The sequence below is a fragment of the Oryx dammah genome, unplaced genomic scaffold (assembly GCF_014754425.2).
Source record: "Oryx dammah isolate SB20612 unplaced genomic scaffold, SCBI_Odam_1.1 HiC_scaffold_27, whole genome shotgun sequence".
Classification (NCBI taxonomy): Eukaryota; Metazoa; Chordata; class Mammalia; order Artiodactyla; family Bovidae; genus Oryx; species Oryx dammah.
The window spans coordinates 98,437,924-98,465,701 of record NW_024070211.1 but is presented as its reverse complement, the minus strand read 5'-3'; the positions used below and the strand labels follow the sequence as shown (position 1 = coordinate 98,465,701).

The following is a 27,778-nucleotide window of genomic DNA, read 5'->3' as shown; positions in this document are numbered from 1 at the left end:
AAGTGAAAACTTGAGCAACTTAAGACAAACGTATCAAAAAGAATCACTGCTCAGTTTTGCACAGAATGTTGGCCTTGCAAAGCTCAGTGCACTGGTCTCTAACCTTTGCCCTCAAGGAGAACTTGCTGTGGGTGGAACCACTCAGGGTCAGCATCAAGAAGAAAAGAGCTTATCCACAGAGGTAGAGTGGAATAGTCCAGCATTCTATCTTCACTTATTCAACAAAATTACGCACGTAGTAAACATCAATAGGAGGCTAACTAGGTCCAAGGACGCACTGGATTTGCAAATTTGAATGTTTTATTATCTGAAGTCAAAAAAGAAGATATAAAAGCTGTTTTATTTACCAAGCAAGTACACTAGGCCTATGAAAAGTGTGGTCCTTTTTGCTAAGCTCTCAGACATTCGAGGCAGTTGGCGAGACGGCTGTGTTTTACGTCCCAGCTTAACATTTTCGAGGCTGCTGAATAATGCAGATCCTTTTCAGTGGAGTGACCTTCTCCAGAGCAGGTCTGGGTTTTTGATGTGCCGTGTGGGCTACTGCTGGAAATTTATGGCTGAGCTAGAGGTGAGAAGGAGAGAAAAAAAAATAAGCATAATGGATCTTTGGGGTCATAAAGTATTAAAGTAGGAGAAAGCAAAACAGCTGGTCAGAGGAATTTCACAGTTTTGTTTCCTTCTTTGATATAACCTCTTTTCCATACCACCTCTAGCTCTGTACCCATGAGTATATGTGTTAACCTGGGTTTTCCCTCACTAGTATGTTTTTAATTTTTTTAACTATAAAATATTTTATATGTAATATATACATAATATACATGTGCATCTATATATATGTTTTGAAGTGATATTCTTAAAGATAGAAATGGCTAACTGTATCTTCATCAGCTCTCCAATATTAACAATTATCCTGGTGCCACTATGCATATACGAAACACAATATGCTAAGAAGGCTATGTGCACATTGGAGAGGGCCTGGGGTGGGGAGAAGGAACCCCTCAGATGTCAAAAGATCAGAAATAAAGAGCCTCTGAAGGAAGTTAGGAAAACAGGGTTATTATTTTTTAGATTGAAGCATGTGAAATTTCTATTTTTGTAGGTAAAAAATGGCCAAATACTGGCTGTTTTCTATGGTTCAACCTAACCATCATTGTAAAGAGAAAGCTGAGGAGTGACTTATTAGCTCAGTAGTCATCCCTCCAGAAGACATTTGTGAGGAAATGAGCCTAAACTAAGACAAGACTGAGACTTCGACAAAAAGAGGAAGTTCATATGGGACAAAGAGACCTTATGGAATTTACATCAAGGGCAGCATGAGATCATAAAGGATGCCCAATGCTGGGACAATCTCAAACACAGTTTTCCTAAGAGGAGAATTTAGACTCAGTGGCCTGTTGGGCCCATTCCACTTGTTGGTTTTCCAGCCCACTAAGGACACCTTCCTCAGCCAGCAAGGAAGGGATATCTCAGCTGACTAGGAGTTTAATTTATTTCTATTGAACTTAGATGCCCTTGCCTTGACACGCAAGTCAAATAAAAGGGGAGATAAACTGTTCATGACCCCAAACATCACACTGTTTATGGCTTGTTTGGGCTCTTCTAAACCAGGGAAACATAAGTGCCTTACATGTCTTCTTAAATGTCCCTGGGCACACAGCATTCCCTTTCATGTGAAATTTGACTCCAGAAAGCTCTTTCTTCTTGGTCTTAAAAAATTAAACACACTGGAAGAATATACACTGAAGTATTAACACTGTTTATCTCTGAGGGGTAGAATTATGGGCAATTCCTAGTCTTTTTATTTACTTTGCCTTTGTTTTGCTCAAAGTGTTTTTTACAATGAGAAGCTACAAGTTATATAATAATTAAACCCAAGGATGGTCTATGCTGATATTCTAGTAACATAACTGAGATATTGGTTATAAATATTGCTTTAGAATTTAAAAAAGAGCTGGTAACTTTGAAGGGTCAGATTAATTAACATTGGGCCCCATGACATATATTTTATCGTGTGGTAACAGCAGAATGTCTTGTTTTGTTTTTAAGGTTAGAACCAAAAGGAAATTTAAGAAGTCACTGACTTCAGTAGTTTTCTTTCAGATTAGGTGTCTTTAGTGTCAACTAAAACAGATGGATTATTTCAGGTTAGCTCTAAATCACGTTCAAGAGATTATAGGTAGGAAGATGTAGGACTTAAAGTCAAATATAAGGTAAAGGAGGGTGAGAAAGGAAGTGAACAAGTAGTTCTGATATAACAGAAGTCTGGGCAATTAGCCAAGGTGAGATGGAGCAAGATGACAAGTTGAGACAAAAGAGAGAAAGCCATAGTGTGGATTATGGTTCTTAAGGTGTCAAGATGGATAATTGGTGGAGGTGTAAAAGGAAAGGGGAGAGGAGAACAGTGTGTAATGACACACCTATTGCTTAATTTGGCACTAACTCATTATTTGATCATTTCCAGGGTTATCTCCATAGTTCAGGGGCTACATTTCTTTTGTAATTTAAAAAATTGTGATAAAATACATATAAAAGTTACCATTTCATCCATTTTAAGTATAGCCTTAGGTACACTTACACTGTTGCATAACTGTAACTGAGCATGACCCTATGGGGCCTTCCCATGATAGGTCTTCCCCCATATCCTCTGCTTTAGCTCCTCTCTGAAATGCCTAGATAATAGTATTTGATACACATTTCCTGAGGTATTTTACATATGTGAAAACCCCTCCACCAAATGGAAGACTTGGTGTTAACTACTTGATGACCATGAGTACATAGCCCCAGGCCTCCTGGAGTTTAAGGACTGATAATGTTAGCCCTGTGACATCACCTTGCTACCTCACCATCAGCTGGCCAGAGAACTGTGCAGAGCTGATCAATACCTGGAGACTCCACCCCCAAACCTGGGTTTTAAAAATGCTTTGCCAAAACCTTTGAGGAGCTCGGGGCTTTTCAGGGCATGAGTCACTTGTCTCCTTGCATGGCCCTGCAATAAACCTTTCTCTGCTCTAAACTCTCATGTTTCAGAGTGTTTGGCCTCACTGTGCGTCACGTACACGAACTTGTGTTAACATGGACACCACTACCATCCATTTCCAGAACTTATCCATCATACCAAGCTGAAATTTTGTACCCATTAAAGAATAATTCCTCATTATCTCCTCCTCCAGCCTCTGGCCACCACCATTCTACTTTCTATCTCTGTGAATTTGACTACCCCAAGTATCTCATGTACGGGGAATCATGCAATATCCCTGGGGTGGGAAGATCCCCTGGAAGAAGGCATGGCAACTCACTCTAGTACTCTTGCCTGGAGAATCCCACAGTCCACGGGGTCTCAAAGAGCCGTATACGACTAAAGTGACTTAGCATGCAATACTTGATCTTTTGTGCTTGGTTTATTTCATTTAGCGTAATGTCTTCAAAGTTTATCCATGTTGCAGTTTGTGTCAGAATTCCTTTCCTTTTAAAGGCTGAATAATATTCCAATGTATGTCTATAGACCACATTTTGTTTATACATTTATAGGTTGATGGACACTTGGGTGGCTTCCACCTTTTGGCTATTGTGAATAATGTTGCTATGAACACTGTTGCACAAATTTCTCTTCAAATCTCTACTTCCAGTTCTTTTGGGTATATACTGAGAAGTGAAATTATTAGATCACATGGTAATTCTATATTTAATTTTTTGAGATTCTATCATATTGTTTTCCATAGCCTCTACAATTTTATATTCCCACTGGTTAGGGGTTATCTTTTAACTAAGGCATTTAACTGAGGTTCTAAGAACTCTGCTCAATGGCTTCTCCAAAGAGGAGTGACATGGGTCAGAATGAATGGGAGACTTCCCCTGGGGGCTGTTAGCCATCTGTGAACTGGCCTGGTAAATTTTAGAGGGGAAAAAAATCAACAGGACTGAGAATATAGTGGAAATAATTCTGCCAGGGATAATAACCTTAGAGGAACCACTCATGATTATTAAATTACAAATGTACAAGTTTGGGAGGGTCAGGGCTTTATAATAATGCATGAAAATACAAGAGAACTGAGTTCTTTTTCTCAAACACTTCACCCCCTCCATCAGGGGCACTCTAAAGTAGAAAGACTTGCGGGTTGTAGGTAGAGAGCCTATAAAGGGTCTACCTTCAGAACTGATGAAATGGTAAGTAATCAACCCTTAAATGCACTAATTCTTTGTTGTAGATTTTATATCAATGGAGATAGAAACATTTTTGTATTCAAGTCTTAACCAATAATAAGTAGGAATAACTTTCCAACCTACAAACAGCTGAGCTTTAGTCTGGCATCTTAACTTTGGGGTTGTTTTGGATTTTTCATCATTAGTCTTTGTAAAATGATAGGATTTGTAGAATGAAAGGTATTTGTCTGACTCATTAAGATAAAAGAAACTAGGGTAACTCCATAAGAGAAAGAATTCAAGGCCAGTATGTATGTAAGGATTCTGCCTGGCTGCAACTCATCCCATAAGGGGCAAAACATTGGACTTGAAAAGTAGATCAATAGAAACTTCCACATTGAGAATGTACCTTCCTCTTGGGTAGTTGTGACCTCAGAACCTGTATTTTTCACTTCAGAGAAAAAGTCAAAGAAGTGTATTAAAAAGTCTTTATGATTAGAGCTGTGAAAGAAATTCTAGAAGGAAGAAACTCAGTGGCAGGTTTTGTTTTAGAGCCTGAAGTCAGGTGGTATTAGCAGACTGGCAGCTCTTCCATTCATCTTTCCAGGGTGTTAACTTCCAACTTGAATGTTGGCACTTAGCTTTCTATACCCCATTACGCAAAGTGCTTAAAACAAAACATTCAGTCGATGAAATTCAAGGATTCTCCTACAGTGATGTTAATCCACAGAACAAGAGAAACCTTTTTAGATTTGCAGATGCCTTTGATGGCTTCCTCTTCCCCAGGATCCCATTTCATATACGTCTCATTGTGAGCCTGGTGACGCAGCTGACAGCTTGAAAAGTGGCCCCAATTTAACCAGGCTTCAACATTCCACTCACATCCACACTATAACCCAACCCGATTACTAATGGCTTAACTGGATACTTTTCTGTTGGGAGAAGCTTCACAACTATTGCCAAACTTACTTCTGTGACTATCCAGAGAATTAACATATTTGGCAGTACTTTTATTTCTTATTCTTTGCCTTAAAATAATCAAGTAAATGAGCAATCATAAATCTCAGAGGAGCTATGTGGCTTCTAAAAGGTCAAAAACCTCTAGGGAGTAGGTGGAACTTGGTCTAAGACCAGATCTCCCAAATTTTTAGCTTGGAGAGCTTATATAACCCGTCTTCTGCAAGAATAAACATGTTGCATGGCCCATCACTGGGCAACATGAATTCTTTCATTATTTATGGCTGAAACAGGTAGGAAGGACTGGCAAGAGAGGAAGGGAGAGTAGGAGGAAGGTAGTTGGTCATGAGGTCTGTATGGGGATGAGTGGGTGAAAGAGTGGGAGAGAAAATTTTAGGTTGCTTTCCACTTTGTTATTGTTTAGTCACTAAGGCATATCTGATTCTTGAGACCCCATGGACTGTTGCCTTCCAGGGTCCTCTGACCATTGGATTTTCCAGGCAAGAATACTGGAGTGGATTGCCACTTCCTTCTCCAGGGGATCTTCCTGATTCGGGGATTGAACCCACGTCTCCTGCATTGGCAGATGGGTTCTTTACCACTGAGCCACCAGGGAGGCCCTAGTTTCCAGTTAGATTTGTACAGTTCCAACCTTTGGGGAATTGTTTCCATTCTCCCACATCTTAAATCTAGGTTGGTTTTAAAAGAGTATACAGACATGAATAGTGTATGGGCAGAAATTTCCTGCCATGGTTGAATTGTTGGTGAGATCCTATGAGTAGGGCTGTAACTCTCACTGTTTTGGACTCTCAAATTCTTAAACTGGCATGAGAATTAACATGCGTTCTAGTAACTAGATATAATTCTAGCCGAGGGCATGAATGAATGCTAATAAATGCAGAGTCTATGACCCTCATTACTGCTACACTATTTCTTCCGGCCAATTATATATGGCTAGATCTTCATGACAATATGTATTGTTGGGGGAGTCATCATAATGCAGATGAAAGTTTGTTAGAAAAAATCTACATCTCTGTATTTTATGTCTTTTTTGGTTTAGACTGTTTATTAATAATCATACAATTTTTACATTAAAAAATTACAGAATAATTTATCTACAGTAAAATATATGCCCTCTTCAGTGTTTAGTTCTATGGATTTTCTCAAGTGCATACAGGCTGTGACCACCACAATCAAGATATAGAACCCTTCTATCACTCTTCAAAATTCCCTCCTGTCACTTTGTGGTCAACTCCTTCTACTCTCTGGCAACCACTGTTCTCAGCAGATCTAGTTTTTAAAAGGCATTGTTCTTTTCACCTCAGGTTGACCTTTATTATGAAATCCTATTACACTTCAGGTTGAATTATGGCTTTATGGAAAATTTTTCTTAGCTGTAAGGGAACACATGAATCCCACCAACCTCCATATTCAATACAGTGACTTAGGGTAATCTTGGGATTCTATTACTGGTCTCTTATCCTTTGCCTGGATTCCAAGTGATGCTCTATAGGACATCTCCCCTGGGGAATAGAAGCTAACCTGTCCCGAGGGCTAAGTGTGTCTGGCACTGTGCTGAGTCCTTTGCACACGTTATATAACCTCATTTTATTTTCACATTTCTGTGAATTGGATACTGTGAATCACATTCTTATTTACAGATAAGGAAATAGAAGCCTAAAGACACACAGCTACCAAGTGACAGAGCCAGCATAGGACCCAGGTACCTGATATCTGATGCCAGAAACTGTTGTAATCAGTAACATACACAGTCCCACACAGTACACATTGAGCTAAGTGTTAAAGGGTTTTTAAAACATAGATATAGTTACCGTTGAAAATATTTGTAACAGCACACCATCTGTGTTTTCTTATGATTTCAAAATATAACTTATTGCTGTTGTTATTTGATTATTTTATCTTTGAAGTACAGAGGTGCTATTTTTAACTGGCAGGGAAAGAGTCCTTTATGCCACAGACATATACATATGTATCTATTAAAAACAGTGAAGATTCCAGCATCATACCTAAAGTACAGCATAACTGACCTTTACTGACCACTCTCTTTAAACACTTTATTTTGGGTTAACATATTTTAGAGGAATGTATCTATTCCACTCAGTTCCACTTACTGTGGACATCTCTTGCCCTTGAGGATGAGGTGTTTGGAGAGCAGGAGCCAGAGAATGCAAGAGGCAGATCACCATCCATCCCTGCCCTTCTAAAGTCAGGAAGGCAAAGAGTCATTTATGACCTGCCCTCTGATCTACCTGATGGGAGAACCACCACCCCCCCAACGCCCCACCCATGTGAGAAGGCTCTGTAGCTATGGTCTATCGTCAAGATCTTATCTGGTACTACTACCTGCCTCATGGGCTTCAGATATAACTTTCCATTTCACTGTCATAAAATGGATGCTACTCATCAGAGCAGAGAGTGCAGACAGGTTTCTCTGTGTCAGGCACTATTCTAAGAGATTCCTGTGTGTGAATCTCATTGGTTCCACACAACAACCATCTCTTCCTTATCCTCATCTTACAAATGACAAATCAGAGGTGCAAGATCAACAACTTGCTCAAGGCTTTAAAGACAGTAAGATGAGAAGCCAGTACCAAAGAGAGGTCCCAGAAGTTTAGCCACACAATTTCCATTCTAATCTATTAATATTTCAGACCCCTGATGTTAGCAATAACAGCAAGTCTTCCTTCTACAAAGGACACCCAGTCCTGTACCTTCAATATATGTTGGAGTAACAGAAATAGTGGTTCTTCAATGCCTGAATTCAGTGCATCTGGCCTCTCCTTAGGAGTAGAATAAGGATCCTCACTCGGATCACTTACAACATTTAAAAGCAAACTCTTGAACCCAAAATTAAACCACTGTCTATTCGGGAATAACTTTCTGAGTTTCCTGAGCTACTTAGAGAAAATTCAAGATACAGAAATAAAAATAGCAATGGTAGACCACCATTATAAATAGACTTTATTAGATAAAGCCAGCCAGTGCCCAGCCTTCCTCCAGTCTTAAATTGGGCAACCCTCCACCCATCCTGGCCTCAAATCAAACATTTCCGTATGGGAAAGCAGCAGTGGGGAGGAAGGTCAAAAAAGGCTGAATTCCCAGCACACAGTTTGCCTTATTTAGAGCAACATGCCAAGGTCTTCAGGAAATAAGTGGATGGCAACGTAAAGTTCTGCCAATTTGGCATCATGATTCTTGCTTAATTTCCTATCTTATTTTTGAAATGATTTCTTAAATAGATGCTAGGAATTCGGGAGCATCAGCTTTTCCCATCAAAACGACTCTGTGTTTCTTGAACTGAAAGCAGATTCTTTCACAGGGACATCAAACCTCTGAGTTGGAAAAAAATTCCAGCCATCAGCTCATTCACCCATGTAGCATGATCAGCTAGGTGAAAACTGGCTGGGAGTATCACGTGATCTGCCTCACCCATGGCTCACCTTCTCCAGCGTGTCATTCAGGGCATCCATCATCTGTATTTTGGCAACGTTTGCAATGGCACTGTGAAGATGAAAAGAAACCTCATATAGAAACAGCAACTTTCCCACTAAAGATGCTAAATGATCTGTATAGACGGTTTTCTACTTGGTCTTTAAGCTTTCATGCTGCTTGGCTACTTCTGGAAGATTAAAAAAAATACCCACAAAACCCTGCTCTGTGTGACCACGAACTACAAGCTTTGCAGGCCAAGTTATTATAATTTTAATATTTATTAATATTAAAATTTTTTCTTTGAAGTAGAGTATACATGGAGAAAAGTGCACATATCAACATATAGGTTGGCGAATATTTACAGACTTGTAGCACTAGTCAAACTAGCTGCCCCTAAGGATAATCACTACCCTGCCTTACCACCCCATATATCAGTTTTGACTTTGTACATCGTAAAATGCGCCACATAGCGGGTACTCTTCTGTGTCTGACTTCTTTTCTCAGGCCAAGTTATTTTGTAGCAGAGTTTCAACGAGGGAGGAGCTTCCAGTGTAATTTCCTGAAGGAACTCTGCTCTTGGCCTATTTTGTGTATGTGTGTGTTGGTTGGTAGAAATTATCAGGAAAGGAAAACAAATTTGATGATGCTTAGGAATTTATTTTCTATGATATATTTTTCAAAAGCTGTTTTCCTATAATATGTAAGGAGAGATATTTGTCCATGAAGGGGAAGCAATCATATCCGTGCAAACATGAAGCGGTTATGAAGAACAGAGGTGACTTCATGGGGAAGCTGGAGAAGCTCCAGGGCCTCTCATTGTGCAGTCTCCTTCCAAGGGGGTCCTAACCATTTCATATTTATAATTTTATAATGTTTTTCCTTAAAATGGCCTCCCAATTCTATAAGCTTTGGGTCCCACATACCTATATCTATCCCCAGTAAATAGCTCAAGAAAGCTGCTTTTAGCTGTTTAGGTTCTGCAGTAGTCCAATTCTCATCTTTTAATGACTATTGGAAAACAATTTGGAGAAGGAAATGGCAAGCCACTCCAGTACTCTTGCCTGGAGAATCCCATGGACAGAGGAGCCAGGTGGGCTACAGTCCATGGGGTCGCTAAGCGTCGGACGCGACTGAGCGACTTCACTTTCACTTTCAAGCGTTGGAGAAGGAAATGGCAGTCCACTCCAGTGTTCTTGCCTGGAGCATCCTGGGGACGGGGGAGCCTGGTGGGCTGCCGTCTATGGGGTCGCCCAGAGTCGGACACGACTGAATCGACAGCCCCAGCAGCAGCAGCAAACAATTGCAGTTTTAAAGAGGGTTCCACTCACCACTTTATAACTCTCTAGGCAACTCCTCATAATGTTCACTTGATGTTGGGATTAACAAACAGTAAGTCCCATTTGCTGAGGTACAGAGAAATGAATGACTTGTCTACCGGCTGCCAACTAGAAGGCCATTTTCAAGTTATGACTCTTTAGTTCCTGAGTCCCTGGCCTAGGCATGATAATGAGTGTCACAGTAAACAGAGCTTATGCTTGAGTCAGATTTTAACAGGATAGGCTTTCAAAGTTAACTAGCTGACAATTCAGTGACAGTCTGATGTCATTTAGAGAGTACTTTCTCTATTCTAGGAACTGTCCTAGATGCTGGGTCAGGAGATAAATAATATGTGACTCTCACTCTTGAGGACTTAGAGCTTGGCTTTCACTATGTGGTGATTATTTTCTGATTCAGAAGAAACAAACACTCACTGCCAAATGGGAAAATTTTTAAAAATTGAGCTATCACTGACATAAAGATTACACTAGTTTCAGGTGTACAACATAATTATTTGATATTGTATATACTGCAAAATGATCACAGTAAGTCTAGTTAATATTTCTCACCATATATAGTTAAATATTTTTTCTTATAATGAGAAGTTTTAAGGTTTATTCTCTTAGCAACTTAACAAATATACAATACAGTATCATTAACTATCCTTGTCTAATTCAATGGAACATTGAGCCATGCCACGTAGGGCCACCCAAGATGGAGGGGTCCTGGTGGGAGATGGTGAAGGACAGGGAAGTCTGGTGTGCTGCAGTCCATGGGGTCACGAAGAGTCGGACACGACTGAGCGACTGAACAACAGCAAAATCATTAACCATAGTCACTATGCTGTACATTGCATCCGCATGGCTTATTTGTTTTATAACTGGAAGTTTGTGCCTGATGATCCCCTTCACCCATTTTCTACCCATCACCAACCCTCCCCCTCCACCCTCCCCCAGCTTTTGCAACTACTAATCTGCTTTCTATATCTAAGAGCTTGAGATTTTTGTTGCTGTTTTCCCGGTTATTTTTTCTTCTTAGATTTCTCATACAAGATAGATCACATGTTAATTGTCTTTCTCTGTTTGACTTATGTCATAAAGTATAATGCCTTCCAGCTCCATCCATATTGTTACAAGTGGTAGGATTTCCTTCTTTTATATGGCTGAAAAATATTCCTCTGTGTGAGTGTATGGGTGTGTGTGTGCACATATGTGTATGTATGTAGGTATCACATTTTAAAAAATCCATTCATCCATTAATGGACACTTGAGTTTCTTCCATATCTTGGCTACTATAATAATGCTGCAATAAATGTGGGAGTGTACATATCTTTTCAAGTTAGTGTTTCCATTTTCCTCAGGTAAATACTCAGAAGCAGAATAGCTGGGTCATATGGTAGTTCTAGTTTTAACTTTGGAGGAAACTCCATACTGCTTTCCATAGTGGTTATATTAGAAACTAAGAATGCACAAATGTTCCCTTTTCTCCATATCCTCGCCACAGTTTGTTACTTTTTGACTTTATGGTAATAGCCATTCTGACAGATATAAGGTGATATTTCATTGTAGTTTTGATTTGCATCTTCTCCCTGATAATTAATAATGTCGAGCATCTCTTCATGTACCTGTTCTGATTCTTCTTTGGGAGAATGTCTGCTCAAATCTTCTGTCCATTTTAAAACTGGCGTGTTTGCTTTTTGGCTACTGAATTGTATGAAGTCTTTATATATGAGATAGAGTATTTCATTTTAAGGCAGAAAAACTCTAAAAAAAAATTCTTTCCAGAAATCGAGAAGAAAATTTTTAAAGTGATCTAAAAAGTAATTTTATATGGAAAAAAAAATCCAAGAAATTCCATAGCCTATTTCCTTCCACATGTTCTTTCTGAAACTGTTACCATTTTAATTGTTAAGGACATATCTGAGCATCTTCTAATTCACTCCTTTTGAATTACTTATGAACTCACCTATGGAAATTATCCTGAAATCAGTAGTCTCTGAAATGCCACTATTTGGAGGAGCTAATTTCATATGCTTCTTTTTGAAGGCACTATTTTCCTTACCCAAGGCATAGAGGGGCTGGGCCATTTGTACAAGAGATCCAGCCCATGGCTCTCTGCTTAGCTCTGAGAAAAGTGCAGTATGTCAAGGTTATCCGGGAAGGAATTCAGGGAGAAAACAACTTCAGTATCCAAATGCCTTTCGGCTGGGCCAAATATAGTGGCCATTATTTTCTAAATAACTGAGTGAGGAATTTGAAACAAACAAACAAGAAAGCATTTATTTTTAATTCAGGAGATTTGCTTCAGCAGAAAGCGTATAACAAAAACAAGGCCAGCTTAGAGACAGTAGTACTTTAAAGGGTAAGGTGAAAATATAGAGATGTTGAGTCCAGTTTTGATGCATTCAGGACTGTGCTTTTTAATAGCAGGCAGGTTGTCTGCAGAGAGGAGGAGGTTGGGCAGAGAGGAGGAGGTTGGGCAGAGAGAGTCTCCAGAGGGTAGTTACCTCCCCCCAGCCCTTGCCCCTCCCATCTTGACCCCCATCACCTACCCCACCCCACCCCACCCCACCCCACCTGCTGCCTCTAACTCTGGGGAGCCTTGGCTTGCCCTAAGATACAACAACGCCTCTGACTTCTGGCAGCAGGGTTGTCTAAAACTGGAGATGAAGAAGGAAAAGAAATGAAGCAGTCTCCTACCTTGTTTTCTCTAACCCTGTTTTCTTGGTGTGTCTCTCCAAGATGCCAATTTCCTGTTTTTTGGGAATTCGCTTTCCTCCAGCTTTTACTATAAACAAAGAAGCATCAGCACAGGAGTTATGGTTAGGGCAGCAAGAGAAAATTAGTTTTATTATTCAAGGTATGAATTGACATTTGAAGAATTTCAGAACTTTTTGAAGAGCTGAACTTTTATCTAGAACAACATAATAAAAAAAGTACCTTGAGCTAATGATACAGATTAAAAAAAAAATTCAATCAAACAAAGTGGGAAGGAGAGAAGGGTTAAGGTTTTTGCTTGTTTGTGTTCAGAGAGGGGAAACTAAGGGTAAAAAAAGCAGTGGTGTTTATACCTTCGATTTGGGAGGAGATAACAATGCACCCCCTTAGGCATTTCACTGAAAAACATTTTTTCTTATTATCAAACCAATTACATTCTTCATGATAGCAACTGACAATTACAGTGTGACCCTCCTGTTTTCCCACAAGATTAAAGTGCAAGGCTTGCAAATTTTTTAATCCAACCAAAGCTTTCAAAAGCTAGATTGGAGAATGAGCCAAAAGTCAGGGCAGTGGTGATAACAGGCACTTAATTCAAGAGAGATGCTTCTGATCCCACCAGATATCCACCTTGCATCCCAGACCTCAAACCTCCGATGTTGGAGGAGCTCAGATGTTCTAATGAGTAATTAAAATGCATTAATAATCCTGCCATTCAAGAAATCAATTAGTGTTAATTAGGCTTCAGATGACCTAACAGCAATTCAAGTGTTTAACAATGTCAGATGAAATCAACTTGAAAAGGAACAACCCATTTCATATTGCAAGTCAAAGCAAATACTTTTTTCTGTTCCCAGGAAATTTGCACATTTGAAATCTGACAAGCTCAAATGATAAAAAGCTAAATGGACATTGATTTATTTGAGCCTGTTAATTCTTTTTATGGAAATGGTAGATTGGCAATTTTCTAAAACTGGCTTCAATAAAGCGAAAAATAGGAAAACTTCTCTTTCTCAATGCCCTCGTGAATTGACTTCATTTTTCTTTTACAACTATTAATTTTTTGACTATGTAATATACATTCATGAAGCACACAATTCAAAAAACATGGGAAGGTCTCTTCTACGATTATTTTTAGGTCTCCAGTTCACCTCCCTAAATACTGTTAATGTTAACAAGTTTCCTATGTATTCATCCATATTCTATACACATACCTATGTATTTTTTTAATGGCAGCATACATTGTTCTATACCTTGTTTATTTATATTTTTCATTCAGTCTTGTACTTTGGAGTAAGTTCCCTATCTGTGTGTGAAAAGAGATATATATGTATATATGTATCACATACATATGTAAAAAAGATAATGTATGTGTAAAAAGAGAATGTCTTTTTTTTTAACATCTGCTTTAAAATTTCATTATATGGACATTCTATGTGTACTTAACCAGTTTTCAGATGTTGGACATTTTAGATGTCTCTAATCTGTTACTATCAAAAACAATGCTGTAATGAATAACCTTTTCGTGTACATAATTTTGCACAAGTGCAAGTATATCCGTGGGATAAATTCCTAGAAGTGATCTTGTTAATTCTTAAGAGTATGTGCACTTGTAATTTTGTTCAATCTCATCAAATTATCCTTCACAGAAGTTGCACTAGTTTACAATCTCACTAGCTACAATGACAGTGATTGCTTCCCTATACCTCAAGCAACAATGTGAACTAGAAAATATTTGGTTTCATCAGCCAATAAGAAAAAGAAAGGTAATTTGCATTTCTTATATTTTATTAAAAGTTGAGCTTATTTTACTTCAGAAGGCAGTTGTATTTTTTTTTTTAAAGACTGTTTAAATTTTTGGCCTATTTGTCCTGTTGGACTTCTGTTCCATTCATCTCTGTTTATATGCTGTTACAAATTTATTTTAATGATTGTAGCTTTGTATTTTAATTGATAGTCTTTCTTTGCTATATTTACTTCGCAGAATTTTATTAGCTATTCTTATTTATTTTTCCATATGAACTTTTGAATCAGTTTGTCAATTCCCACGAAAAATATCCTGCTGGTAGTCTTTTAATGGTCTTGCTTTAGATTTATAGATTTAAAAAAAATCGTATTTATTTATTTTTGGCTGTGCTGGGGCTTCCTTGCTGTGTGGGCTTTTCTCTAGCTGTGGCAAGAGGGGGCTACTCTTTGGGTGTATGTGCAGGCCTCTCGTTGAGGAGCACTTGCTCCAGAGCAGAGGCGCAATAGTTGTGGTGCGTGGTATGTGGGAGCTTCCTGGATCAGGGATCAAACTCTTGTCTCCTGCATTGACAGGCGGCTTCTTTACCACTGAACCATTGGGAAGCCCTTAGACTATTTTTAAAGGGAAAATTCATATCTTCGTATCCTGGTTGCTCTCTTTTCAAGAACATGGTATGCTTTTCCATCTTTTACATCCTCTTTTGGGTCCCTCAGTAACTTGTTCACATAAATCTTACACATTTATTATTAGGTTTATTCCCTAAGCATTTTCTCTTTGTTGTTGTTGCGATTGTAAAGAGGGTCTATTCTTCCATTATAGCTCTCATGGACTGTTGTTCTTATATTAATATCATTGATTTTATATCCATATCTTATTGAAATCTTATTGTTTATAGTATTTTTGTTGATTCCCTTTTATTTTCCAGATTAAAAATTATATAATCTGCAAACAATAGAATATTACTTCCTCTAGAATAATATTAAATAGTGCTCATGAAGGACATCTTTCTCATCCTAATTTTTTAAGGGATTGCTTTTAGTGTTGTCCCATTAAGTATAATTTTTGCAGTTAGTTGGATATACACACAAACACATATCTGTAATATATATACCTATTCAAATACATTTCTTTTATCATATTAAGGAAATATCCTTCTATTACTGTTTCATTGGCTTAAAAAATTACAAACACATGTTGAATTTGACTAGATGCCCTTTTATAATTCGTGTATATGATCATATGGTTTTTCTCCTTAATGTGGTTAATTATGTTAATAGATAAAAATTTTATAAGTATATATGAATGAATATTTTGCTGACTTCCCTGGTGGCTCAGCTGGGAAGCATCTGCCTACAATGCAGGAGACCCGGGTTCGATCCCTGGGTCGGGAAGATCTCCTGGAGAAGGAAATGGCAACCCGCTCCAGTATTCTTGCCTTGAAAATCCCATGGGCGGAGGAGCCTGGTAGGCTACAAACCATGGGGTCACAAAGAGTCGGACACGACTGAGTGACTTCACATTCATGTTAATGAATATTTTACTATCAAACCCTTCTTGTGTTCATGGGATAAACTCTTCTTGGTCATTTTGAATAACCAAGTTTTTTATTGATAATAAAAGCATATCACTATACTTTTATAATACTAGATATAGTCCAGGGGAAAAAAAGTCCTGTGTTTACACACACAAGTGTGTGTGTGTTAGTCACTCAGTTGTGTCTGACTCTTTGCAAACTGATGGACTGTGTAGCCCACCAGGCTCCTCTGTCCATGGCAAGAACACTGGAGTGGGTTGTCATTCCTTCCTCCAGGGGAATCTTCCCAAACCAGGGATTGAATCTGAGTATCCTGCATTGAGGTGGATTCTGTACCATCTGAGCCACCAGGCTGGCTCTGCTTTAAATTCACACACACATACACACACAACATACAAAATAATCAGCAACAGAAATGGAAATGATGTGGAAACATCTTTTGAATAGCCGTGGGAAATAGATGAAATAAACTGAAGGGTGCCCTTTTCTGGAGACTGCTTGAAGAGAGTATGCCTCTGTTTGAAGGGTGTTGCTCACAGCACCGCTCTCTCTTCTACCAAGAAGAATCAAATCACAATAACCCCAAACCTAGAGCTTGGGTCTTCAGTACCCTTCAGTAGTATCTTTCATTCTTCTAATGACAAATGCCTTTTAAACATGGAGTGTTGTAGTTACTTTCCTATTAGTATTCCTTTTGTTTTCTCTGTTATGGTTTTCACATGTTTTCTTCCACTGATTATTATTGCCAACTACAGAAGCACGCTCATAGCTAAAATGAGCACCAGTTTAAAGTAAGAACTTTGGCATGTTGAGGTCTGTGCTGCTCATTTGAAAGGATGTGGACAGTCTAGACAACGTCCAGAGGAGAGTGACCAGAGAGGAGAAGAAGCCGTGCCACACGGGAAAGACCACTTCTGAGGAAGCCGAGGCACAAGGGAAACTTATGGTGTCATTTTCAAGGATTTTAGAGGCTGTCTTATGGAGGAGGCCTGGTTTCCTGGTGAGGAAATGTTATTAGGGTCAGAGAGCTCTACCCTGCCTGAGCTCTGAGACCTTGGGCAAGATACTTAAACTCCTCTATGGCACAGTTTTTGGATCCTTCAAAAAGGAATAATACTGATTGTGTGAGTTGCCCTAGAAAATAGAGGTAACAGAAGCACCTAGATACATGGGAGGCACTTAATAATTAGTAGTTATTATTATTTACATTTGTTTTTCTAGAGGAGACAATGAAAACCAAAAAGGGCAAAAGTTCCTGAAAGGCAGAGCCTGGCTGCATATAACTGTTTTATTCAAAGTGAAGTAGACTGCATAGTACAATAGTATGTTCTCTGGCCCCAAGTGTGCTAAAAAGAAGTGTATCTGCCATGAATATTTTAGAAGGATTTGGGGGAATTCAGTAGCAGTTAACTAGATGGTTTTTATTGTAATGTCTTTAATGTGATTCTAACTATTCCCATCTACCTACAAAAGAAAGTCTATCATGTTCCCTCCCTTTCAAAAGAATACAGTGCACTTAGAAAAGCAAATTCCAAAACAAGAAAAAGAAAAAAGTAAGGAGAATGCAAACACGGGAGTTCTTCATTCTTCAGAACAATAAAACAGTGACATTTGAGGGGAAATTAAAAATCCTTTCATGACAGACCCTAGAGTTTGTCACACAGAGTGAAGTAAATCAGAAAGAGAAAAACAAATATCAGGTATTAATGCATATATAAGGAATCTAGAAAAATGGTAGAGGTGAACCTCTCTGTAGAGCAAGAATAGAGATGCAAACGTAAAGAACAGATGTTTGGACATGGCGGGGGGAAGAGGATGAACTGGGAAACTGATGTTGACATATGTACACTGTTGTGTGTAAAGCAGATAGTGGGAGCCTGCTGTATAGTGCAGGGAGCCCAGCTTGGTGCTGTGATGACCTGGAGGGGTGGGGGTGGGCTGAGCTGGGCTGGGGTGGGGTGGGGCGGGGAGGGAGATCCAAGAGGGAGGGGACATATGTATACACATGGCTGATTCACTTCGTTGTACAGCAGCAACTAACACAATTTGCAAAGCAGCTATCCCCAATTTTGAAAAAATTCTTCTCACAGGATTCTTACTTTCATCCAGGAGTCTTTGAATCTATCCAGGGCTGTGGGGCTCTGAGTGAGCATAAGTCAACCACACGGTGGATTTTCAGAGTATAGTTCTTGTACCAAACTTGTTCTGATAAGTAATCTCACTTGGTCAGCAATGTACAGTAGAAAGGAGCAGAGGAGAATTCCTCCACACTATAGATGGATACACTGAGATATAGAGTAAGACTCTCACTACACTGGGGTGATTGAACCAGATGGAACCTTGTGGGAGGGTCATCTTCAAAATTTTGCAGGGAATACTGTTGACACCTCCTGGATCTCCCTGGATCTAGACAAGCCTTTTTTTTTTTTTAAGCTGTTATTGCTTTTTATTTTTGTTCATTTTCTTTTTGGTTGAGCTGTGCGGCTTGCTGGAGAAGGCAATAGCAACCCACTGAAGTACTCTTGCCTGGAAAATCCCATGGACGGAGGAGCCTGGTAGGCTGCAGTCCATGGTGTAGCTAAGAGTTGGACACGACTGAGTGACTTCACTTTCACTTTTTACTCTCATACATTAGAGAAGGAAATGGCAACCCACTCCAGTGTTCTTGCCTGGAGAATCCCAGGAATGGGGGAGCCTCGTGGGCTGCCGTCCATGGGGTTGCACAGGGTCGGACACGACTGAAGTGACTTAGCAGCAGCAGCAGCAGCAGTGTGGCTTGCTAGAACTTAGTTCCCCAACCAGGTATTGAACCCACAACCTCAGCAGTGAAAGCTCAGAGTTCTAACCACTGGACCACCAGGGAATTCCCTAAACAAGCCATTAAAAAAAAAACATTTGCAATCAACATTTGCAATCAGATTCTTGCCAGTTTTGTTTAAACTAGTTGGTCTAATTCACGGGACCTCAAAGTCTCACTGTAACTAAATTAGGTCAATTAAATTTGTAATTGTTTATTTAATTCCATGTTTGGGACTATATTGCCTTTGAACCGTTGTAGAACAACCAACTAGAATTGGGCAAAGTACAAAATGAACTGATTTAACATTTTAACAAGACTTTGAATACAAGTATATTCAAATACAAGACTGCAGGTACTTTTAATAAGCAAAATGAACTAGAGATTTTTAAAGAATGTAAGAGAGAGCTGATTTTTTTTAATAGTTTCATTAGAAAACCTACATTGATGTGGAGAAAACAAAATTTTTATTTCCTATCTGTGACTAAGTGTTATACTTTTGTGGTCACTTTTGTAGCTTATGGATTTTGTAGTTTTCAAAAGTGGACCTTTGAGTTTAGAATGCTATACAATAATTTTCCAATTAAGATTTTCCAGGCATTTTGCATCTTGTTTGGTAGAGGGTAGTTAAGATAAGGAAAGACAAACCTCCAGGAAAAATTGAGCTTCTTTCCTTTAATAATCAGTGGAGAATGTGTGTGAAAAAGATGACCACGATGAAGGTTTTGGCAAACTCTGCCTTGTGATTTAGAACTTTCATTTGAACATTTTAATTTAAAAGTCAGATATTTGCAAAACACTTTCTTTGCTTTCACAGTTGAGTTTTTGGTAAATTCTAAACTATCCATCAAAAGAGTCGCATCAGGAATAGCTTGTGAAGCAAGGAGAGAGGGCTTGGCATGGGTCCACTTGACTGTCCATCTCTGCACCCCTGCTCTCCAGCTGTGTGGTGCTGAGCATATCCCTTGACTTTGCTAACTTTCAGTTTGCTCCTCTGTGAAACAGGGATGTGGGAAGATCATTGGTCTGCAGGGTTGATTTCGTGTCTAGAAGGCTCCGTGTAGTGCCAGGCACACAGGGTTAAGTGAAAAGCAGCTGTTCTTGTCATCAAACCCCTGCCCTGTGACGTGTGGGGTAGTGGTCTCTCAACCTCTGTCAAACCTCACAGATCAACTCCCAGAAGCTGACATGAACAGACTGGAATTGATAGAATTAAGCCTCTAGTGTTTGCTTTTAAAAAAAAAAAACCATACTGGCCCTTCTGCAGCTATGATTTCTTCCCCATTCTCTGCATTAGTTTAACCCTAGGGGATACACGGGGCTTCCCTGGTAGCTCAGACGGTAAAGAATCTGTGAGCAATGCAGGAGACTGGGGTTCAATCCCTGGGTTGGGAAGATTTCCTGGAGGAGGAAATGGCAAACTATTCCAATATTTTTGCCTGGGAAATCCCCTGTACAGACGTGCCTGGAGAATCCCGTGGGTAGAGGAGCCTGGTGGGCTACGGTCCATGGAGTCATAGGAGTCAGACATGACTTAGTGAGTAAACACTCACGCATGCAGGGGATACATTCCCTAAACTTCCCTGTCTCTTGAATGAGTTAGTAAACGATTCTCTCTGGTGGTTCAGCAGTGGCCCCTTTGATGGCTCTAATTCTTTTCCCTTACGCCAAATAAAAAAGTGTGAGGGATACAGAAAACTCATGAACTGCTGCTTTTTCTTGTTCAATATGTATGCCCTTAGCTTCCTTAGATTACTTCCTACTTGCACAGTTTCGGCTGTTCATGTAATGGTGTTCTTATAAAACTGAGAGTGAGGCAAATCAAAACAGCAGAAAACCAAAAGCTAAGCTTCCTAGAGCCTAGGCCACCTCATGTTTAATGTAGTCTTGTTTCACAACATTAATAAGCAGGGCTCACAGAGGTGCCATATATTATATAACATACATGAAAGAAAAAAACCACTACACACTTGCCACAGTGGGAAAGTTACAGCTGGCTGACTTTTGAGTGGTTTCATTTTTAACTATGATGGGGCAGGCACATGGTTCTTTCCCATTGCAATTTCCTTCTGTTCTGATGATTGCAGTAGTTTCTAATGCCTCCCTCAAACATCAGGAGGTCTTGCCATGGAAGAAAATCATTTCTTGTGACAGCTATGTGTTTTCCCAGGCCTGTACTTTACAGGGATTAACATTCATGTCTGAGTACCTTACACAGGTTATCTCTTTAAACAGTCATAAAAACCTTACAATATCAATGTTATTTATTACCGCTTCCATGGACAGAGGAATCTGGTGGGCTACAGTCCATGGGGTCACAAAGAGTCAGACATGACTGAGCATGCATGCACACCCCCTCCTGTTTTAGAGATAAGAAAACTGAGGCTTAGCCATGTGGAAGGGAAGCAGGGTTTAAATCTAGGACTGACTGGTTTCAAAGGCCATGTCAGACCTTTCCACCTTATCATGTCTGCATCCTACTTTCTGGGGCCTGTCTATTGCTTATAAAACTCAGGTAAAATTTAATGGAATTCTGGCAATGAATTATTTGTGTTCTATAAATAAAATTTTGTGTGGTAGCAATCTGGTTCAGAGTTAAACTATGTAATAGACAAGCTGAAGGATGAGGCTTTCTTGTTCCCTTGTTCTCAGCGGGGAGGCAAAAGTCTGCCTTCATCTCCATTCTAATTATCCCAAACCTCTTATCTGAAGTGTCACAGTTCATAATAATTAATTGTCATGCCAGAGGCATTGTGACATGCTTGATGGCGTCATGGTGTGCTATGTACACAGAGTAATTAGCAATCATTAGCAGTGGGGACAAAAAGTTCCTGGTGGCTTCATTCACATTTTTATTTGCTTGAGTTTATCTCTGTGTTCTTTGTGTATAAATGTCATTTAGCAAATCAGACATTAGCTGAACTGTTTTATGAAGGATTGGGATGGAAGTTACAGGAAGAGAATGATGTCTTCTTTTGTCCTTAAGTAGAAACTTCTCTAAGTTAGTCCTTCCAGGTAGGACTTCCTGGTGGCTCAGATGGTAAAGCGTCTGCCTACAATGAGGGAGACCCGGGTTCAATCCCTGGGCCAGGAAGATCTCCTGGAGAAGGAAATGGCAACCCACTCCAGTATTCTTGCCTGGAAAATCCCATGGATGGAGAAGCCTGGTAGGTTATAGTTGCAAAGAGTCACACACGTCTGAGTGACTTCACTTTCACTTTCAAAAACTTCTAGTAATTGACATCAATAGTTCTTGATCATTAGTTGGCATCATTAACTTTAAATGTAGATAATGTTAATTATTCCTAAATCCAATGACAAATATAAAAAGCCAGGAGTCTGCCACAAGAGACCATGACAGGGTGTCAAGATGTGTAAACTCAGAATTAGTGTAAAGATTCTGACTCTTTTTTGGCTGGGCTGCCCACCAGAAAGTCACTGAGCCTTGTGTCAGCTTTTGATGCTTTGTGAAGGTTATACCTGCCATTGTCCTCTGCAGCAAAGATGACTGAAATAACCTTGGCTTAGAAGAGCCAAAGAATGATACCAACAAATAAATTTTGTTATTTGGAGAAAGGCAAGAACAAAGCAGTTGAGCTTGTGAGATCATTCTCAAGGAAAAAAAATGAGAAAGGCAGTAGAAAGAACATCAAACTGGCTAAAAATAGGCCTGAGTGCCTCAGCTAATCTATATGAACATATGGTTAAGTACAATAAAAATAATTTCCATATCCAGAGAATTGATATAAATAGCATACTTAAAAAAAAAAAAAAAAAAAAGAACTGTGGATCCTTTGTAAAATACTTTGAAAGCTACCTTTTCTAGTCAGCCCCTGCCAGGCCCGTATCACCTTTTTTAAAAGTGCTCCTCACCTTTGTGACAGACAAAAGACATTACTGATAACACTGCCCAAACCCACACCTGAGGAGGGCGAGAGAAACTGCACTGCTGTCTTCTGTGCAGAAGCTGGTTTGCCTGGGCACCAAGTCAGATAATGTATAGGCATCCTGGGGAGACTGAGTCTAGAAGCTGGAACCTCTAGGGAGGAAGGTTTCCATGAGCAGGAAATCACCTCCTGGGTGTGGACGGGTCACTACAAAGCTACAGCCAGAGAGGGAAGGTCCAAGCTCTCCCCCTGTTCCTTTCCACCAGTGCCCAATCCTTTGTGCTCTCATAGAACGTTAGGCTTTAATTCAACCAAACCGGGGCCTGTTAAGTCCCCAGACGGTTTTTATACATAAGCCTAAAAGGATCAAAGACAGAAGAGGAAATCAGTTTGCAGGAAGTTAAACTAACACGGGAGACAGAGAGCCTTGGCTCTGTTGGGGTATCTCTGTTGAAGGCACTGATGGAAGCGGGGCAGTGGCAGCCGCAGTGGGGCCTTGCTATCTGCAGGGCAGAGGGTGGGGGGCAGCCTACCTGCAGGAGGATGCCCCCCTTTCAGTGGGGAGAGCTGGACTTGCACTTCATTTGCCATAGTGTGTGCCAAGGCCAGTGGCAGTGCCGGTGCTCTGAAGGCTGAGTGCCAGCTGCTGCAGCTGCCCCACTGCACCCTGGCTTTATATGGGCTGGGGGCGGGGCCCCTTAAGGGCTTTGCTGAGCAGCAACAGGGCTTGGCACCTAGCTTTTCTGGGAACCTACATCTTTTTAACTAGTTCTCTCTTAGAAGGATGCTTTCTTCTTATTCCCTTCATCTGAGAGGTGAAGGGTACGCTTACTTTCTTTGACAGGAGGAAGGGGAAAGGATCAAGCTCAGGGGAATTCTTTTTCTCTCCAACTATACTATTTATCCACCAAGTATGTGCAATGCACTTACAATGTGACAGGCTCTCTGTCGTGTACTGGCATGACAAAGAGGGCAAGATGAGATCTTCAAGACATCAGCTGTCTTTCTTCAGAGGCAATTACGAAACAAAGTGTTACGTCTTTGTCTCGGTCTTTGCAACTGTAAGCATTTATACTAAGAAAATAATTGAGGATATTCACAGAGATTTCTGCAAAGGGTGGTAATCATATATTTCTCTCTCTTATTTTTTGAAAGTGAAAGTCACAGAGTCATGTCCGACTCTTTGCAACCTCATGGACTGTAGCCCCCCAGGCTCCTGTCCATGGAATTCTCTAGGCCAGAATCCTGGAGTGGGTAGCCTATCCCTTCTCCAGCGGATCATCCCAACACAGGAATAGAACTGGGGTCACCTGCATTGCAGGTGGATTCTTTACCAACTGAGCTGCCAGGGAAGCCCAAGTACCCCCAAAATAGAGAGGGATAGTTAAATAAATTAAGAAATATCCATGAGAGTACTATGTACACATTACAAATCCTGTTTTTGAATAATATTTAATGATGTGGAAAATAGTCATGATATGACAGTGAAAAAGGAGGCTGTAAACCAACAGATGCCTATTTTGCTAAAAAGAAAACTACAAATGTAAGCTGAGGCATTATTATATTTCCAGTCCCGATCAAAGCTCAGCATATGGCAGATAGTTAGAAATGTCTCTTTGTTTCTTCCACACAATTAAAAATGTCCCCTCTTTATAAGATATTGTTATGGAAGTGAAGACCAGCCCCAAACTGGGAGAAAATATTGGTAGAATACATTTCTGTCAATACTGGCATCTAGACTATATAAAGAACTCTTACAACTCAATAAAAGGAGTACAAAAAACCCCATTTAAAAATGGCTAAAAGATTCAAACAGAAACTCCACAAATAGAGATAGATATTAGCAACATATAAAGATGCCCCACTTCATTAATTATTAGGGAAATGCAAATTAAAACCACAATGAGCTTCATCACAAATGTATTAGAATGATTCATCTAAGAAAAATGGAAAGTATAGTATAGTAGTGAAGATCTCATACCTGGCTGGTGGGAATACAAACTGGTAAGGCCACTTTGGAAGTCTGGTGTTTCTTATAAAATTAAACATACACTTATTACATGACTAACAATCTAATTCCTTGAAATTCTCCTAAGAGAAATGAAAACATATGTACCCATAAAAACATGCGTGTAAATTTTTATAACAGCTCTATTCTATAATTGCCCAAAGTCAGAAACAACCACAAAGTCCACCAAAGGTAGAAGGGATAAACAGTGGCATAGCCATAGAATAAAATATTACTCAGCAATAAAAGAAAGGAAAAGATATTTGCAACAACATGGGTGAGTCTAAAAAGCATTGTGCCAAGTGGAAGAAGTGAGACAGAAAAAGCCACTTAGACAAGGCTAGTTATATGACCTTCCTGAAAAGTCAAAATTACCAAACAGAGATCAGACCAGTGATTGCCAGAGGAGGAGGTGAGAAGTTTGATCATGAAGAAGCAGGAGATGGGACTTTTGGAGGCTGATAGAAATGTTCTATATCTTGATTATAGTGGTGATTACGTACATCATACACAAGTTAGATGAAAATGGTGAATTTTGCTACATGTAAATTATACCTCAGTACATAAAAATATCTATTTGTTAAATGAATGAAAATATTACAGAATTTTGAGCAGTTGTCTACAAGTGAGAGTACTGCCTGCTGAGTTTTATTATCTTTTCTCAGTATTTTTTGTGTTGGCTTTAAAGTTAATGAAAACCAATTGTAAAAATTGGTGGGGTTTGGGGGAGGGGAGTGTGCTATACCATTGACCAAAGTGCGCAAATGCTGTAGAAGCAAAGAGAAGGGATCATCCATATTATTGGCAAATATTTTGTGAGTGACCTTCCCTAAAGTGCCCTGGACTAGGAGCTGGGTATCAGAGGTCACACAACCCCATCCATGCTTTCAGAGAAATTCACAGGCTCATGGGGGATGTAGAAGATGATATGAGAAGAAGGCTAAGAGGATTCCTTATATGAGTGACAGCAGCAACAAGGTTAGACAGCAATTTCTGCTTCTGCTCTGACCAAAATGGTAGGCACAACCATATGTGATGCGAGCACTTGAAATGCAGCTGGTACGACTGAGGAACTGAATTTTTAATTTTAATTAGAATTAAATAATTAAAATATTTGGTTGGCCAGAAAAGTTTATTTGGGTTTTTCTACACCATCTTTTTTTCTGTGCCAACAAACAAACTTTTTGTCCAGTCCAATGTAAATAGCTACAAGCGGCTTGTGGCTACTGTTCTGAATGGCACAGGGTGGTAGCATAAAAGTTAGACGTGTGATTATCGCCCAGATCTTACGGATTACTCTCTGCATCTACAGGTTGCAGAAGGTAAGGAGAACATCAACGGGCAACTATCCCCTATAGGAGTCTGTGCAAAGGACAGACCAACTATTAATAACAGGACTAAAGCAAAATGCATGCTCAAGAAAGGACGACATCTTCTGGGCACATGCTGCTTTATTTCACCATGACGTCATATTAAATAACTTTCCTTTTCACCTCATTTACATGCAGAGCTTTCCACCGTGGCTCTATGTTGTGAACCTCCATAGGGAGAGCTAGTAGGCAACTCAGAGCTCTTTTCAGGTTTCTTTGTTCTAATGGCTCTGTATAAAAACTCTTAGAGTTACTGCTTTTGAAACTCAAGTAGGAAAACTCTAATCCGAGGTGACGGGAGTGATGGTGTTCAGAAGGTGATTGGGACAAACAAATAACCAAGGAAACAGGAAGATTTGGTTAGAGTCCACAGGGTATCCTTTATTCTCCCCCCAACCCTACACACTGAGCAGCAGCATCATAGAATAATAGATAATAGGCTCAACTTTTTTTGTTGTTTCTACCCCAACATGGAAAATAACTGTAAGTTAATATCAGGACTATAAATGAGGATATATAAGATAGAAGCATGATTTCTTATGAGACAAACAACCTGTTTTGCTGCAGAAATGTCAGTAGAGGATGGGGAGAAGGAAAGAGGCCACCACAGTTTTCCTCCTTTGTGGCCTCTTCTGGCACATTCCTCCCCACTCTGCCACCATCTGCTTCCACAGTAACCGGAGGCCCAGATTCCCAATTCTGACACTTTTGGTTCATGTACACCACCACGGGGCAGCCCCCTCAGCGGGTAAGGGCTCCCCTGCCCTGTCTTATATTAGTGACTAAAAGCCCAGACTTGTCTTGCACCCAGTGAGGTGAGCCGAGCCTGGATCATTTACTTTAGAGATATACTAGAGCCTTCATCAGGATGAAAGTCTCATCCCAGGAAAGCAGTATGTTATTACCCTTTAAATAGGCTTGTAAACCTCATTTTAAGAGAGGCATTAGTCTAGTTAACTGCAGGGAGAGAGCAGTTCATGCTAGGACCAAAGTATTTGGGATCATGCTTTGTAATGCTAAAAGCCTAGTAAAATGGCTTCTTCGGACATTGAGGTTGCCAGAGAGCTTTTTGTCTTTTTAAAGGAAAGCACAATATAATATTAAAGGCATGAATGATATTTTAAATTCATACAACACTTTCATCGTAGTACTTTCTTCTTTTAATTTGTGTGGGGGGAGCCATGATTTTACCTCTTCATGCACCGGCAGCTTTGTAGTCTGCATCTCATGTTTGTATTTTACTTTTTCCTTTTAATATAAGCTATTTGCTGTTGTTCAGTCGCCAAGTCATGTCTGACTCTCTGTGACCCCAGGGACAGCACCACGCCAGTCTTCCCTGTCCTTCACTAGTTCCTGGAGTTTGCTCAAATTCACGTCCATTGAGTCGGTGATGTTATCTAACCGTTGTATCCTCTGTCACCCTCTTCTCTTTTTGCCTTCAATCTTTCCCAGCATCAGGGTTTTTCCCAATGAGTCGGCTCTTCTCATCAGGTGGCCAAAGTTTGGAGCTTCAGCTTTAGCATCAGTCCTTGCAATGAATATTCAGGGTTGATTTCCTTCAGCATGGACTAGTTGGATCTCCTTGCAGTCCAAGGGACTCTCAAGAGTCTTCTCCAGCACCACAGTTCAAAAGCATCAATCCTTCGGCACTCAGCCTTCTTATGGTCCAATCCTCACATCTGTACGTCTGAGGAAAAACCATAGGTTTCACTATATGGACATTTGTCTTTGCTTTTTAATCACTGTCTAGGTTTGTTATAAGTTTCCTTCCTGGGAACGAGAGTCTTTTAATTTCATGGCTGAAGTTTTGGAGTGATTTTGAAGCCCCCCAAAATAAAATCTGCCCCTGAT

At 39.9% G+C, this 27,778-nt stretch overlaps 1 protein-coding gene across 1 annotated transcript; it reads right to left on the bottom strand.

Moving 5' to 3' along the window:
- Window positions 1-278: 278 nt before the first annotated feature.
- On the bottom strand, window positions 279-23,187 carry DAPL1 (death associated protein like 1). Its single transcript, XM_040229142.1, has 4 exons — window positions 23,083-23,187; window positions 12,567-12,654; window positions 8,559-8,619; window positions 279-562 (listed from the first exon to the last, which is right to left on the bottom strand). The coding sequence occupies exons 1-4, from the start codon at window positions 23,138-23,140 to the stop codon at window positions 446-448; spliced, it is 324 nt and encodes a 107-aa protein (XP_040085076.1). The 5' UTR covers window positions 23,141-23,187; the 3' UTR covers window positions 279-445.
- Window positions 23,188-27,778: the final 4,591 nt, after the last annotated feature.

Coding starts and splice junctions, on each gene's coding strand:
- DAPL1 (XM_040229142.1), bottom strand. CDS start 23,140: ATGGCAAATGAAGTGCAAGTCCAGCTCTCCCCACTGAAAGGGGGGCAT. Junction 8,620..12,566: donor ACAGGGTTAGAGAAAACAAG/GTAGGAGACTGC, acceptor TCATCTTCACAG/TGCCATTGCAAACGTTGCCA. Junction 563..8,558: donor TGAATGACACGCTGGAGAAG/GTGAGCCATGGG, acceptor TCTCACCTCTAG/CTCAGCCATAAATTTCCAGC.